At 50.7% G+C, this 17,186-nt stretch overlaps 2 protein-coding genes across 2 annotated transcripts in view; one reads left to right on the forward strand and one right to left on the reverse strand.

Moving 5' to 3' along the window:
• LOC149750793 (CUB and sushi domain-containing protein 3-like) overlaps positions 1-17,186 on the forward strand; it is a 71,000-nt gene that overhangs the window by 36,043 nt on the left and 17,771 nt on the right. The window lies entirely within an intron of this gene.
• Positions 13,362-16,733, reverse strand: HMGB4 (high mobility group box 4). The gene has a single exon (XM_030759876.2). The coding sequence runs from the start codon at positions 14,655-14,657 to the stop codon at positions 14,091-14,093; it is 567 nt and encodes a 188-aa protein (XP_030615736.1). The 5' UTR covers positions 14,658-16,733; the 3' UTR covers positions 13,362-14,090.

The following is a 17,186-nucleotide window of genomic DNA, read 5'->3' on the forward strand; positions in this document are numbered from 1 at the left end:
GCCCCCTCCCCCCCAACCCCACCCCCACACCCCCACCCCCGCCCATGGGACAAAGCATATCAAAGCTCTCAGTGAATGTTACATGTTAGTATTATGTGTTACATTATGCTATGTTCTTTCTATCCATTATTTCATGTATGCTCTCATTTACTCTGTACCAGTAATGTGGGATAGGTTTTAACAACCACTTTACACAGGTGAGGAAAATGAGGCTCAGAAGAATGGAGTTAGAAGAATTAGTCACCCAAGTTCATACCTTTGGTCAGTAGTGTGGACAGAATTCAGGGCCAACTCTTTTCACTCTAAAGCCAATGCTTGTAACTATGATGATGCTGACTAGAGCAGGACTTGAAAACAGACCAACTGTCCATATTAACAACCAGGGAAAAAGGCAAATTCTACCCTCATGTGGGCCTGCATATTTTTGAAAAGGAAAATTCTGAGAGAGTGGGTAGCCACATGGCCTAGGTGCTTGTGTGAATTTTAGGTCAGGGACACTTGTGGGCTGATGGAGAAGGGAAGGATAAATCCTAGCACTCAGGAGAATGGGGCCAAACCCCAGAAATGCCAGAAGGTTTCACCAGCCTCCTAGCCCATGAGGAAGCAGGAGTGGGGACCAGAGACTACAGCAGGCCAGTTAGGCGGACAGGCCACAAGTCAGTGGTATGGTTAACTACAGAGTCTGCAGGGGCTCTGGGGGCTGAACCCCACAGAACCCATGGCATCTTGGATTGGCGTGGGGAGTGTGCGGGAGGAGAACATACTATTCCCAGAATCCACTTGACTCGAGGACAAGGGCCTCATGATGAATTTTCTGCTAGAGACTCACTGGCACTGGGACAGGGCAGGTTGAAACAGAATATGTGGTAAGCAAAGGCGGGCATCACAGAAGCCACTGTCTCACATACTCTATTTGAACCTCCGGCTGAGATAAATCTGTGATTTGCTGCTCTGTGTCCCATGGAGCAGGGTGGCGGGGTGGGGGTGGGGGCCGGGGGACGGGGGAGAATGGGACTTCTGAATTAGTGACAACACATTGCTTACCTTGGTGGTAACTATGTGCTTTTTTTTTTTTTTTAGGCCAAGTACTTAAGATTCAGTCCTAGAGACTCCACATAAATATATATTCTCTTTGCTTTTCTCCCCGTGGGAGGGCAGCATAGGGCTACAAAGCACAACAATACCCGCCCCCCTTTTCCCGCAAAACTGCCCAATAAACAGCGAATGCTATTTGAACTCCCTTGATTGAAATGGAAAGGTCACATCTCAGTAGTGTCTTTGGGGCTTGTTTTTCCCATTTGTGACAACGCTGGGCTGTCCTGGGGCCTCCCTAAGGTGCCCTTCCAGCCCTGACCTTCCATGAGTGTCTTTTAAACACAGAGAGTCTGGCCAGTCCTCAGGCAGGTACACGGATCAATGAGAGCTCTGCATGGCATTGTGTTCCCAGGGCCTCCGTGTCTGCTGCGTTCCACCCCTGCTGCCGCTGTCAGATCAATGCGGGGACCAGATGGCTGTGCTGTGCCATAACAATGGCTTCTTTGCAGGGACTCTTCTCAGTCCTTTTCCTTCAAGCTGTGGAGTCTAAGGGCAGCCGTGCCTCACACCCCAGCACTCTGGGGAGGCCCATGTTGGCTTCTGATGAAGGTCAGCAGGAGTCTCTGGAATGGGCCGTGGGCGGCTCCCACTCACCTGTGGTACCGGCTGTGGTGTCTCCGTTAGAGAGGAAGTGTGGCTGCTCCCATCTCATGTACCAACGGGACCTGGCCTCGTCTTCCACTGAAGCTGAAGGGAAGGCATGGAGTGTCAGAAAACAATGCAGGAGTTTCAGGTTGTTTCCAGTGCCTCACCTTCATGCAGTAATGGCCTCATGGGGATGGCTCCTGGCTTAGGAATCCAAAGGTTTATTGACTAAATACATGGGACAGAAAGTGCTGGAGAGCAGCTCTCTCAGGTGTCATAGTCTACTCCCCTTCGCTCTGATTGTTAAGCAGTACACACAGTCCCCGATGGTCACTCCCATCCCTGAGTCTGCCTGACCTTCTAGCTTTAGGGACCAATCTGACTGACTCCCAGTTTCCACATCTGTTGCCTTAAATTAGCAAGAGAGAGGATCTGGTTGGCCCAGCTCATCAGTCGAGTGTCAACTTCTTATCCAATCAGCTCATACCAAGAAGGGGGGTGCTTAACTGGAACAGACATAGCTGCGGGAAGGAGCCCACCCCTTCCGCGGTGAGCTGAGGAGGGGGCAGCACGGCAGTCCTGAGCAGAGGGCTCGGGCTGGGCGCGCAATCCAAGGCATATCTTCTACGTGGGTTTCACCGTTCCAGCTTCTCTTCGGTCTCCCTCAGGAGGTAACGGAGAAAACTACTTTTCTCATCTACCTCCTTGAGCAAAACAAAATCAGACCGACTAAGGGCCTGGCGCTCTGCGAAGAGAACTTGAGAGAATTTCACGGGGCCCTCACCACTACAATGTTGTCTGTCTGGCTTTCACAGTCTACAAAGGGAAGCTCTGTAAATACCAGAGATTACTGTGATTACTGTGAATCCTCTAAGCAGCTAAATTCCCCCAATTCGCACAGTTGTAATGCCTCGGGATTTAGAGATATAATTAAGAACAGATGAGCCTCAAGAAGGTTGATGACAGTGATGTGGGATTGCATGAAACAGCAGAGGGAATGTTGATGGGAGTTCGAGGACTTCATCTCCCTCAAGTGGTGGTGGAACGCGGCCTGGAGGGGGTCGGAGGCAGGAAGGACCTTGATTACTGGCGTCCCTGGGCCCAGGAGTCCTTGCCTCCCAGTCTTCCAGAACTGGGGACGCAAACTACAAACCTGCTTAACCGCTTAGGACTAACCAGAGCTGATTCAGCCTTGGACTGTGGCGCTGGCTGAGGCCACTCTGAACAGCCGCCTGCTGCTGTGGGCCGGGAGGGGCCCGACTGGCCACTCTGACCCCTTTCCTCTCGGGCAGCCTTCTGCCCGCACATCAGCCGTGGCACGGGAGGGCTTTGGCTGCAGCACTGAGTCTTTCCCCCCCGACCCCGCCCTGGGCCCCTTTTAGTTTTTACTCATTTCTCAGTGTTTTTCTCTCTGGTTTTACTACTTACTGAAAGATACAGGAATACCAATAAGGCAATACTATGTTTTATTTGATCTCTCCACTGCGGTGAGCTGAATCTATAGTATTTGTCATGCTGAGAGTGTTTTGACCTTCCAAAAGGAAACAAGTGCTCTCCGAACCAGAGCCAAGCGAGCAGCTTAGACCCTTCCATGAGCAGAAGTCTGGGACCAGGGGAGTTCCAGAGCACGCAATCACCATCAAAGTGTGACTAGACTCGTTGAGGTTGAAGTCCTTGCAGCAAGGGAAGGGAAGGGGCTGTGATCCAACAGCTACCATGAGGGAGTAGAGTGAGGGTGCTGGAGCCAGCATGCCTGAGTTCTGCTCCTTGATAGCTGTGTGACCTCAGAGAAGTTGCTTAACCTCTCTGTACCTCCATCTTCTCTCCTGCAAACCAGGGACTCTAATAGAACCTGCCTCATGGGGTGGCTGTGTTAGATGAGTCTGTACATGTGAGATACTCAGAACAGTGGCTGGCACACAGGAAGTGCTAGGAGGGGACTCTTCTGTCCCCCAGTGTTGCATAGGTGCCTTATACTGTGTCTCTTCCATTTTTTTTTCTCACAATAACTGTGGGAAACAGACTTTTATATTCCCATCATGCGTAAGAAGAAATTGGATCTAAGATGTTCAGAAAATTGCCCAGGGCCGGGTAGCTAGTAAGTGGCAGGGACAGATTTCGAAAGTGGAGATCTCCAGCTCCAAATCCCATGTTCTCTCTATTTCACCGTCGTAGCCAGTCCCCTTCATGGTCAGCCTGGCTTCCCGTAGTCATACCCCTTCCCCTCCTGTCCCCTGAGTCCCTCAGCACCCACTACAGTTTCAGTGATGCTGGAATCACAGCACCACTTCTTAGCTTTGGCAACTCCCTGAGCCTCAATTTCTTTTTTCTGTAAACTGGCACAATAACAGGGCCTGTTGGGAAAGGGAACAGCAGCGCCTGAGGACCAGAGACTGGCCTGGTGCTGGGAGCTGGCCTGTACCCCACACCTAGACTTTGGCATGTGAGCGCTCCACGACCGTGATGGATTAAGACAAAAACAAGACTACTTCGTAACCACATCTGAACTCAGACACAAACGAGGACATTACGGAAAAACAAAAGTGACCGACCATCCCCCTCCCTCTTGGCTAACATGAGTGACAGCTGCTCCTTTACCAATTACAACTTTAGTCTTGCTTCATTCTTCCCACCTTCTAGATAAAATGTATTAAGTACCCAATGGTAGAAGTATATTGACTTCCTGACAGCATCCAATCCAGAGCAAAGCTCCACTTCTTTGAACCTCCCCCAAATCACCTAACGCAAACCTAATTCCTACAGTAAGTTCTTTCCAACCTCCTGTTACTGAGATGCCCCACAGTTCCCAGGGCTGTGCATTCTCCCTCTCTCTTGGCAAAGAGCCAAAAATCCCCTTTGTTCAACTACAGGTGGATTCCTGGTGGTCTTTGGCTGTGGTCTGTGGTTGGAGGTGGCAGGGGCAGGGGGAATTGACACTGCCTTCTGCTGATGCCCGGTGAGCATTAAATCAGGTCCTGGAACACAGTAAGTGCCCAATACATGCTGGTTATTAGCATTATATGTATTACCAAAAATATCTTCCTCCTTCGGACGGAGCTGGTGTGCACAGGTACCTCTCACCAACCAGCACCTTCTTCTCTGAAATCCATGCAGACTCCCCCTTACGTTTGCCCCGGGCACGGCAGCACGCCCCTTTGCATTTTCTCACAGACCTTTACTCCACACTGCAGACCCCAAGCCCGTAAAAAACCTTTATCACCCGTGACATGCGGGTGGAGGACATCCTCTCAGGGTGTTTAGACAGCATTGGGGGGGATGGCAGGAGGGCCAGGTCGGCAGTGGAGTGACCATCAGGTGTCGGCAGGCCCCCTTCTGCTTCCTGGCAGAGCAGACGCTGTGCAAATGAACGCTCCCTCACCCACTCGCCAGAGCCGCGTGGGCCAGAGGAGCCGGGCTGGATTCTTCAGCGCAAATGTACTCGCAGCTGCGTCCAGCAGGGGCGGCCCCGGGGACCGCAGAGCTCTTTCATGCCCACTGCTGCTAATCGCAGATAATGCATTAAAAATACAGAGCCGCATCTGTTCATTTCAACATGAGTATCGAGGAATTTACATGGTTTGTAATGACAGGGTGTGAGGGCGGGGAAACGCTTATCCTGCCTGCGGGCCAGAGGCACAGCTGTGAGTAGAGAGCTGGAGGTGTGATTTCTGGTGCCCAACAAATTCTCTGGGTGACAGCCAAGCCCTTCCTCGGAGGCGCCAAGGGAAAGATCCAGGTATTTCTCCGGAAATGCCAAACACATAGGGTGTGTCTGGGCCTCCTGGCCCAACTCTGCCTGTGTAGAGTTCCCGAGAGAGAGGAGGGAACTGACACTGCCAAGCCCGGGGTGGGAGGTTCCATTGCTCATTTTCCAGCACCAAGCGCCTCGCCTAGAGTCTCAGTTCCTCATCTACAAAATGGGGGTGTTTAAAGTTTCTGCCTCATTCAGTTTATTAGTAAATAAGATCGGTACATGTAAATTGCCTCAAACACTACCAGGCATGGCATAGGTACGTAAATAACAGTTTTCTATTATTATTTTACTGCATGTCAAGCATTGTGTTAGATTTTAAGGGTAGCAGGATGAATAAGGCAAGGCACCTGCCCTCCTTCACTAGCCAAGACAAACACTAGTTAAGATGTGATATGAATGAGATGGTGATGTGATATGGGAGCACAGAAGAGGGTGGGAGGGTCCAAGAGGGCTTCCTGGAGGAAGGGACACTTGACCTGAGTCTTGTCTGAAGGTGGAAGTTTACCAGACCTAAAAGGTAGGATGAGTTCACCCTGGAGTAGCATGTGCAAAGGCCCCGAGGAGAGTGTAGTGTTCCTGGGAGAAATACTGTAGGGCAGGACCTTAGGGTGGGTGTATTAAGTATCTATTCCTGTTTAGCAAATCATCCCAAAACTTATGGTTTGAAGCAACGTTTATCACCTTGTCTGCATGTTAGGAATCTGGGTGTGGCTCAGCTGGGTTCTTCTCCAGGCTTAGAGTTTCTCACAGGGCTGCCATCAAGGAGTATTCCAGGGCTGTGATCATCTCAGAGCTCAGCTGGGGAAAAGGATTTGCTCCAAGCTTATTCCCAGGGTGCTTTGAAGGATTTTGAGTTCCTCAGTTCTGTTGACCAGAGGCTACCTCCGTTCCTTTCCACAGGGTAGCTTTCAACATGGCTTCTGGCTTCGTCAGGGTGACTCCGAGAGAGAGGAAGACAGGAGTCACAGTCTTCTATAACCTAATCTCAGAAGCGGCAGCCCGTCACTTTTGCTGTATTCCCTGTGTTGGAAGTCACTAGGTCCAGCCCACACACCAGGGGAGGGGGCTGTACAAGGGTGTGAATGCCAGGGGACAAAGACCGTTTAGTCACTTCTGAAGCTGCCTACCGCCAGCTGCCCTCCAGCCCCCAATGATTCATGTCCTGGCCACATGCGACACACAGTTACCCCTTCCCAAGGCCCCCAAAAGCCTCATCCCGTGAAAGCATCAGCTCAAAGTCCAGAATCTCACCATCTAAATCAAGTTCAAGTGTGGTTGAAGCTCTTGAGTGTAGTTCCTTGAGTACAGGTCCTAGAGTGCTGTTACTCTGGATCGGTAGCTCTGCAAAACTAGACAGACAAGTTCTCTGTCCCCACTCACCTGACATACAGTGGTGGGATAGGTACAGGGTAATGGCTCTAGACATTCTTACTCAAAATGGGGGACAATGTGGGGCAGAAAAAAGTCCCTGGTCCATAACAATTCTGAAATCCATCCAGGAATATATTGGAAGTTTCTTGACTAGTTTTAAAATCTGGGAATATTTAACTGCACCTTCTGAGTTCTTGGTTTCTCCCTCTGAGTCTTCCTTTTTTTTTTCTTCATGAAAGGAAGTGCATGTTTGAAGCTGACTTTTCTTCAGCCTGCTTCCTGCTGAGAATTTTGGGAGGCCAGTGACCTTCTTTTGTTTTGTACTGTCTCTGTCCTTTTTAGTCCAAGCTGACAGTGTTTCTTCTGATAATAGTTTTCTCCAAAACTTTGTGGGTCTTCTGTAAATTTCATCGAGAGCCGCTCTCTTACACAAAAGCCACAACCACAGATTTCTTTGAACTAAGCTTCTCTACCTTGGGCTTCCGCTAAGAAGGTCAAGGGACGATGCTCATATGCTTCCCAGAGGCCCTATTGTTTGATCTTGGGGATCTGTAAGGCCCACCCTAATCTCTCTAAAGGGCCTTTATGTGGCTGAATAATACCACAGTCCTTTGATGTTTCCTAGATCTTAGCCAAAGGCTGCACAGTCACACCCTCAGCTTTATCTCCAGACCACCTTTTCTCAACACTGCTCAAAGCCATCTCTTAATTTTAGGATCCTTTGCTGTCTTGGGAGGCTGAGAACTTTCCAAACTATGAAGTCTGGCTCCTTTTCAACCACCTTTCCCTCAATTTATCTCTCTTCTCACATAAGCAGCAAGAAGAAACCAGCCAGTACCTTCAACCCTTTGCTTGGACACCTCCTTAGCTAGATCACAAAGTTGATTCGGTGCATGTCCTGCCTTCCATATCCCTGCAGACGACATTGTCGCTAAACTTTCTTCCACTGCATAACAAGGATCCCTTTCTTCCAGTTTCCAGTAACATGTTCTCACTTCCTTTTGAACCTTCACCAGCAACATCCTCAAAGTCCAGGTTTCTCTAACAAGGTCTTCAGAATACTCCCAGTCTCTACCCACTGCCTGGTTCCAAAGACATCTCACTTTTTTAGATATTTTTCATGGCACTATCCCCCTCTTGATACCAAAATCTGTATTCATTATCTATTTCAGTTTGTAACAAATTATCCCAAACCTCAGTGCCATGAAACCACATCTATCACCTTAGTTGCTACGGGTCAGGAATCAGGTACGGCTTAGCCGGGCCTGTCATAAAGTTGCAATAAAAGTGTCTGCTTCCAAGCTTACTCACGGTTGCTGGCAGGATTCAGGTCCTTGCCAGCTGTTTGAGGGCCTCAGTTCCTTGCTGGGCATTGACCAGAAGCCACCCTCAATTCCTTGCCATGTGGGCCTCTCTACAGGGTGGCTTTCAACATGTCAGTTTGCTCTGAGCAAAAGCGAGAAAGAGAGAGAGCCAGAGAGAGTCTTTCGTAGCCTAGTCCCTTCCGAAGCAGTGACATCCTGTCGCTTCGGCCCTATTCTGTGCATCAGAAGGAAGTCATTAGGTCCAGCCCACACTCAAAGGGAGGAATCACACAAGGGTGTGAATCCCAGAAGGCCTGGTTCACTGGGAGCCATTTCAGAAGCTGAGTGTGGGCGACAGTGCAACTCGTGAGGCAGCAGTGGCCTGATTATCCTGTGTCAGACTCCCGTAGTGAGGGGCAACCACTGAAATGTTTCACTGCTGACGGGGAGGAGTCTTCACATATCGCTCAGCCAGCTGGAGCAGAGAAAGGACTGGAAAGGGAGCAACAAGTAGGGGGAGCTGTTGCAAGGCAACTGTTACAAGGGGGTGGCCACAGGGGGACGCTCAGTGCCTCACTGCTGATCCACCCAGAGGTCAAGGCCGGCCTGCAGGGTCACATGACCCCCTTTTGGCCTTTGGCCAGGCTCTTTCTCCTGCTTGAACTGCCTTTGTGTGTGTTGTTCTCTCCTCCTTTGAAGCATCCCTTAGAGACCAGGGCAGGCACCCCCATCTGCTGGGCACTTCTGACACATCAGACTTCATTTACAAGGATGTCCCAGACATTTCGTTTATCCTCCCGCACACCTGGAGGGCAGGTATTGTTTGTGGGCGTGTGATTAGAGGTGCATGACGAGACACAAAGGTGCCAGGGCTTTGTGACTTCACCCTGGTGACCTCACCCTGGCCAGGGGCCTGGTCCTCAATCTTATAGGCCCAGAAACTGGACCTTTTTGTCCCCAAACATGCTTTAGTGGAGGCTGAAATCAACTCTAAGATCCCAGTGATGCTGTGTGGCCCAGATGCTAATCGATTGTTTGCAACTGGGATCGACTTCTCCTTTGGGATTTGAGGGAAGCCCCCCAAATCAATAAACAAACAGACAAATAAATACTCCTTTGTCAAGTTCAGAATCAGTTGGCAGATGAAAGAGAAAGACAGATGAGAATGAACCTTCCACCTTTATTGCTGATGAACTGGTTGGAGAGCAGACCTGGGCACACCTGGGATTGGCCGGGGTGGGGGGGGGCGGGGGGGGAGGGAAGAGCAGGCCAGCGCTTCCTCTCTCTCAGTTCACTAGGCAGATCAGTGATGCCTCCTCTTCAGAGTAAATGCCAGGGCTGCGCGAGGAGAAAGAGCTCCTCTGTGGTCCTGGGACCAGCAGCATCAGTACCACCTGGGAACTTTTAGAAATGCAAATTATTATCCTGATGCAAATTAGGCCCAACTCCCAGAAGAATTGAATCAAACTCCAGGGGTGGGGCCCAGCATTCTGTATCTTAATAAGGTCTGAGGTGATTCTAATGCAGCCTCAAAGTTGAGAACCACTGGTCTAGTGGGAGCTGCTCCACATGGAAATCTGAGGCCTGGGAAGCAGTGTGCTCCTGGAATATTTTGCCACCCGTGCCTGTCCTTCCCCCCATCTCTGGGAAAACAAATCACAGGGAGAGACGTTTCACAGCTTCCACATTTGATTTTTAGCTTACAGCTGCTCCCAGGAGGACCGAGTGGAGGTTCCTGATTATCTCCCCTCCAAAAGGGAAGAAGGTCATGGATTTGGTATTCGCTAGCCTTGCCTCTTTCTCTTGCAGACCTGGGAGGCGCTAGCATCCCCTTATTGGCCTTGGTAGTCTTTGAAGACACTAGAATGACCATTAACCAGAAGTGGAAATGGAAGCACATGGATCCCCTGCAGAAAAGCCTCTTTGGCTCCCATAGCCCTTAGGTTTCAAAATAAACTCCTTGCCAAGGCCTGTCCTCTCCAACTGCATCTCAGCCACTCACTCACCCCTCCAGTCATTCTAGCCTCCCTCTGTCTAATATGCCAAGCTCACTCCTGCCTCAGGATCTTTGCACTTGCTGTCCTTCTACTTGAACAACTCTCCCCTAAGGCCTTGGCAGGCCTGGCTCCTTCTCGTCCTTTAAATCAAAACCCAAATGTCATCTTCTCTGACCACCCATTTAAAGCGCCCTCAACCCCACTTGTCATTGTTTATCTCATTAGCCCGGTTTATTTTCTTCAGAGCACTTGACACTATCAAAAAATGACCTGGTGTGTTTATTTGTTGACTTGTTTATTTATAAGAGATCAGGGGCCTCGCTGCCTCCCTGGTAGTAGAACAGTTTCTGGTACGTTGCAGGCTTAAGATTGACATGAATATTTGCTGAATAAATGAACACAGGAAAAGGCTCTGGGAGAGAAGGGTCAGAGTGGAGTGATTCAGGCATTAAGACAGCCATGGGCCCAAAGACTCAGCCTCCTTCTTCCCCAGGGCAGGGGCCCCTGAGCCCAGCCGAGTGGGTCTGCGTGGAATGCTGGTACCGCACCAGGTTTTCTGCCTGCTTTTCCTCTCGCCCATTATCTTAGACCCAGGCTCCCCCTACTTCTCCTCCTCCCCTCCTTCCCCCTTCACTGTCATTACATTACAGTCATTAGAAGCCAGCAGATTCACAACCTCCTGTCGGCTTTTTCATAAAGGACTGTTAATAGAGTTAGTTTTCAGCGGGGGCGCTGCAAACTGTTGTCAAAACTCTGACTTAGCCACCCACATCCACGTAATTAATCACAGAGGAAACCAGAAAAGAGTGGCATGAGGGCTGGGGTCCAGCTGTGTGGGGGCCCTCTTCCCAGAGGGGACTGTCATGTAACACACAGCCGCTGCCCACCAAGAGCCAGGCTGGAAACAAGACAGCCTCCCTGGAACCACTGCAGAGTACAAGTCAGGATCTAATTAGCACTGGGGGGCGTCCGCCACCTTCCAGATGTTGGTAGCAAAGGAAAAGAAATTAAACAGGTGGGGTAGAGGCTGGAGGGAGAAAGAAAGTTAAAGATGGTTTATTTTAAGATGGCAAGGAAGCCGGCATTTACTGAGTACTGTATTGGTTATCTATTGCTGTGTAGCCCATTACCGCAAACTTGTTGGCGTAAAACAACACGTGTTCACTATCTCCTCATTTCTCTGGGTCCGGATCCGGTAACAGCTTAGCTGGGTCCCCCACTTGCGGTCTCACAAGGCCGCAGTCGAGGTGTCAACCAGGGCTGAGTTCTCATGTGGAGGCTCAGCTGGGGAAGGATGCGCTCCCCTCCCCCGCTCACGTGGTCGCTGCAGCACTCAGTTTCTTGTGTTTGTAGGACTGAGAGCTTTGGTTTTTTCCTGGCTGTTGGTCCGAGGCACCTTCAATTCCTAGAGATTCCCCACAGTTCCTTGCCACGTGGGCTTTCCCAGCTTGGCCACTTACTTCATCAAGCCAGCAGGAAGAATCTCTATAGAGCAAATCCACCAGCAAGATAGAGTTTTATATACCATGGTGGAATCACAGAGGAAATCACGTCCCATCTCCCCTGCCCTATTCTGTTGGTTAAAGGCAAGTCACAGGGGGACTTCCCTGGCGATCCAGTGGTTAAGACTCCATGCTTCCACTACAGGGGGCGCAGGTTCGACCCCTGGTCGGGGAACTAAGATCCCGCATGCCGCGTGGCGCGGCCGAAAAAGGAAAAAAAACAAGGGAAGTCACAGATTCTGCCCACATTTAATGGGAGGGGGGTCGTACCAGGGTGTGAACACCAGGAGGGGGAAATCATAGGACAGCCGCCCTAGAGGGTCAACCACAGTACCTTTTATGTGCTAAGGACTGTGCCAAATGCTTTTGCGTGTGTTACATCATTTAATCACTGAAACAACCTGAGGGGCCGGCATCATCCCCTTTGCACAGATGAGAAACCTGAGACAGAGGAACGAGAACTTACTTGCCCAAGGTCCTGCCAGTGATCAGAACCACTTGTGTCAGGACAGCAAGCTTACAGGCTGGAGGGTCAGCATCTTTACGGGAGGAGCAAGGGCCCGAGGTTGGTGGGGAAGAAGATAGTGAGAGGGTTCTGGCTGTGAGGCGTGAGACCAGGAGGGAAGATGGCTGTGGATGACACGTTGAGAAGTGCTTTATTTGATCATCTCTGTATTCTCAATGAAGCAGGAAATGAGGGTGTCTCCTGAGAGATTGGAGGTTGGGCTGGAGGGGAAGCAGAGACAAGTTGGAACAGCACCTGTGGGGAATGGGAGAGGGGGGAACAGGAATCCGGCCAGCATGAGTACAAGGTTGCCGAGGAGCGTAAAGCTGCTTCCTCCATGAAGACTTTAGCAGTTGCCTTGGTAGGTGGTACTCGCTCCCGCCCCCAGCTCTTTGTGCAGTCTACACTCTCCTCAGGCCTTGTAGGGCTGTGGTTCATGCCCGTGTCCATCCCTCTCGTCAGGGCAGGAACCTAACAGTAGACCGCACTGGGCCTCCTGGTACCCAGCACAGGGCCTGGTGCGTGGGAGCCCTTCGTAAATGGCCTTGGTTCCAGACCCTGAATTTCTAAATCACTCCACTCTATTACCTCTCACCCCCTAAAGGCTGACCCAGTTCTAAAAGGCTATTCAAAACTACGTATTTTTATTTTTGTTCCAAAAGTAAAATTTGAAACAACAGCAGGCTACAGAGATGCAGATCCCTCAGGGAATAGGGGTTTAGAGCTGGAATTAAGGAAGTCTTTTGCATGCAGAACCTGGTGACCAAAAAATTTTGCATTTGGGCCCAGTCTCTTTGATATCAGAAGTCAAGGGCCATTTCAGAATATTCCATATCAATCTAGATTGGTATGAAACGTTGCCCACAGTGTATTATTGCCTGAAAAATACAGTCATAGTAGATGGAACAATCCCATTTGTATCAAATGACAAGTTTTGACTCATTTTAAGTGACAGAAAACCGAACTCAAACTATCTTAGACAAAATCCAAAACGTGTGGGCTTATCTTCAATGAAAAGTCCAGGATGCCAAAGGGACTAACATTTTGGCCTGAGAATGAGGCAAATGGCTGCCAACAGCCCCCAGGGCTGCATCCTCCCCTAGGATTCCTTACGCAAGTTCTGAGATCTACTCTGATTGGACCAACTTGGGTCACATGACCGTCACTGAGCCAATCACTGTAGCCAGGGGGATTCCATCTGATCCAGCCTTGGTCAGGATGGAGCCGGTGTGCTGTGAGCAGGAGAAAAGGAATGGATGCCGCGGTGGTCATACAGGCAGCAAATGTCCACTCTGTGTTGTGCTTACGTCCACAGAAAAATGACCGAGAGATGCTCACCAAAATGTCAAGAAAAGGGTTCTCTCCAAGTTATAGTACTTGGGGCAGAGTCAGATGCCTCTTTTTGTAAAATCAGCCCCATGCTTCATCCTAGTGACTAGACTAGGGACCACCACTGGAGTCTCATCCTGACCCACTAATAGTATCTAAGCCTCGCTGGAGGACCAGTTCTGGAATCCCTGGAGACACTGAGTCCCCTAAGGCCCACCTCAACTCGTTTCCCAGCCTCTGCTGGGGCCTGAATTGGGAGCCTGACCTGGACTCCAGGCCTTTTGCCCTCCTGGTGAGGAGGGTGGCAGGGCTGGCGTTTGCTCACTTCACTCTGAGTAGGGTCCTCCACCCTGGAGAACCACTTGGGACCAGGATGCTCCCACCCCCAGGACTCCTAGCTTCTTTACACCTGGAGATTCCCACCCCACCCTGCCTGCCCAAGCCAAGCCCGGTAAGTACGGACCACACACTCTTCAGACTCTTGTCCCAAAGCCAGCCCCTCCTGGGATCAGCTTCCAAACCCTGATCTCAGCTCCACCATGCCACTCACTTGTTGCCCAAAGCGGTAGCAGTGGCCCCCCTAACGCTACACAAGAGACCAGGGACAGGCAGTACCGGAGAACAGCATTTTATTTCTAATTGGATCCATCAGTTGTGTCTGACAGTTTCTTTGAGCCCTCTGCGCCGGTTCTTAGCCGACCTTTGGAGGCTCTTCTTCCTGGCATTACGGTAGATGCCCAGTTCCTCTTGGTACTTAGCTCTCAGGAAAGCTGCCCTTTGTTCATAGGGCTGCTTGTCGTAGGCTGTCATTGCTGACCACATCTTCCCCGAGGCCTTTGCCACCTGCACTACTGACCAGTTTGGATTCTCCCACTTGAGCTGGGCGTAGTGGTCTTGGCAGAAGAGTAGGAAGGACGATGGAGGTCGTCTGGGTGCGTGGGGGTCCCGCTTTCTCTTCGTCTTCTTCCTGCCAGGGTAATTCATCATCTCTTCCTGGTATCGGGCTTTGTCGAGCTTAGCCAGGGCTTCATATTTGGCCTTTTCGTGCTTTGAGATAGACCTCCATTTTTCCGAACACTTTCTAGAGAACTCTTTAAAGCCAAGGTGGGTGTTTGGCTTCTGCTCCATGAACTTGTTTCTGTAATCCAGCAAAAAGTGGATGTAAGAAGAGACGTTTGCCTTGGGCCTTAGCTGGACTTCTCTTCCCATGTTCATAAGGTCATTTTATTTTCTGGATCTAGTAACTCAGACGGCAGAGACTTTTGTCTGCCACACTCCAGGAGCAATTAGAAGGTGCTCTGCCGGTGGTGAATGTTTCTCTCTGTAAGAGCTACAGGCAGGGGTCCGCCTTTTCAGTGGTGGCGGCATTGTTGGGTCAGAGGGGATTGTGACATCACTCACAAGCTGGCCACTCCAGGCCAGTGCTGGTGGCATTTGCACACATGCGCTCTTACTGGTTGGCTACTTGGTGGTCACATTTTGCTTCTCGTGAAAGATAATGGTTCATGCAGAGAAGGCTCTGGAGCGGTACCCGCACCCCCGGAATGTTTCTCCTTGGTTTCCTGGAGGCAGTGGGCTTTGCTCAGTTGGGGAGCTTTCCATCCCTCGGACGTAGTAACAAGCCACGGGGTCTGCCTTCCCCCGCCGTACGATTGTCAAGATGCCGCCTCATCCCTTCCAAAGACAGGTTGGAAATAATGAACACGAGGAGGTGGATGGCTCCAGAGCTGTCATGATAAAATGTGAAGTCTTTCTGTTTGCCTTGAACAGTGGCAGCTCATCCTGTACAAAGAGTTTAGTAGTAACTCTAAAAATAATCAGGTATGGCAGCTGTGACTCGGTTCCTGTCAGGACAAAGTCGTCTAATTTAAAACCCAAGCACTTGGCCTATACGTCTGAACTCTTCATTTCTCTGAGGAAACTGGGGGTGGGGTGGAGGCTAGGGAAGACGGGAGGAGAACCTTAAGATTTTACTAATTACGCCTGAGTCCATGAAAATGAGGCAGAATCCTTGGCCTATCAGGAGGCCCCCCTGCCTTTATCCCAGGGGTCCCCGTTTCTTGGGGCTAGAGCACAGAGCTCTAGCAGCTACACTCAAACTAGTCGGCCTCTGGCTTTTTGAGAAAAAAGTTGCAAATATTCCGTCAGTCTTCCAGTTGGAGGGAAAAGAGAAGAAAAGTATCATTTATTGACCTTTGGACATTGCGAAGTACTTGCTTTCCTGGTCATGGAGTTGATACCACTCAGTGGTTGATGACAGAGCCAGGTTTACAGGACTGGAACACTGAGTCTCATTAACATAAAATTAACCTGTTTAAGGTAAAACAGCCGCTAACAGGTTGGGTCTGGATTTGAACCGATTTGCCTGACTGGAGCCTCTGTTCATCCCACCGGTACAGAACAGCTGCCTGGGGGGCCTAGGGTCGGGGTGCGTGACCTCAGCAGCTGAGCTGAGCCTGACACTGAAACTTGCCTGAGGCTAGACCACATTTTGAATTTTGGCCGAGGCCATTCCCAAGGCTCCACAACCGATTTCACCTTCCATCTTACATAAAAGAAAGATGGATATTGACTAGAGTCTCCAATCCTGAATTCTAGTCCCAGCTCGCCACGAGGCGGCTGGGCTTACCCAAGCCAGTCCCTTCCTTCCTGTAAGCCTATGATGTTTCGTCTATGAAATCAGTGATGTGGAGTCAGTGTTCCACGGGCCAGGAAAGACCCTCCCGGTGACATGCTGTAGCTCTGTGGCCGGACTGGGGAGCCCGTGAGATACCAGATGCCAGCTCAGGGAGTCCGGGCCAGCGGTGGGGGCAGAGAGGTCTGGCCAGTGGGAACAGTTTAATCTGGGGACACTTCTCAGCCTAGGGAGCTTTTTGCCGCTCGGGTTCTTTGTCCCACGGTGGCCAAAGGTTGGCTCGTCTGTCTGTTGGACTTGAGCTGGGCTGCCAAGATGAATGAGACACAGCTCCTTCCTGAGCTAGAAGGCCGGGTTGTGAGGAAGAACTTGCGTAACATCCAGACGTGATAATCAGCTTCAGCTCAGACTCACAAAACACCCAGCAGCTCCTCTGTGCCCAACCTTCTGCCCCTCTCAGGATGATACGGTCCAGGAACATTAGCTCCACGACAGCCACCCGGAGCCTAGCAGATCTAGGAACAGAAGACAGTTAAGGTGAAACCTATGACAGTCCTTCGGTGTTGGGGCCACATTCCCGACTTGGCGGGGTGAAGCAGGGCGCCCCTTTGTCTAGTGGAGCTGCGGGAGAAGTAAATACACCAGACTTTCTAAATCGATGCTGTGTGCGCTGGCATCTGAGGTTTGCTCCTTTCCATCCTTCCCCAGCACGCTCCCTGTCCTGGGAAGCGGACCCATATGGACCACATCAGTGGCTCCTATGCCCTCCAGCTTCCACTTCAGTTTGACCAATGGGGACCCCAGCAGGACATCAGGGAGGGAGGGAGGGAGGTGAGGTCAAGGCAGTTACTCTCTGGCTCCCTCCCCGTGGGATTGCCTGGAACTGGCTCCCCAGCCCCAGACTGAAAGCTCCATCTCCTCTTAAGGCATCCTCTCGAAATGACTCTCCTTCCAGGTTCCCTCTCCTTGTCCCCCCTGCTGAGGGTGGTAAGAGCTCCACCTTTACTAGCCTCTGAGGATTCAGCTCTCCCTTGTGGCTTTCCAACACCTTGCCCATCCCTTTGTAAATAGCCTCTTTGTTAAACACTCCTCAAATTATTCTAATTTGA

The sequence above is a fragment of the Delphinapterus leucas genome, chromosome 1 (genome assembly GCF_059928025.1).
Source record: "Delphinapterus leucas isolate spDelLeu-1000000601 "Yukka" chromosome 1, BTC_Dleu_Yukka2, whole genome shotgun sequence".
In the NCBI taxonomy this organism is placed as follows: domain Eukaryota; kingdom Metazoa; phylum Chordata; class Mammalia; order Artiodactyla; family Monodontidae; genus Delphinapterus; species Delphinapterus leucas.

What these genes read in the sequence shown, in the direction of transcription:
- HMGB4 (XM_030759876.2), bottom strand. Translation starts at nt 14,657, where the DNA reads ATGAACATGGGAAGAGAAGTCCAGCTAAGGCCCAAGGCAAACGTCTCT.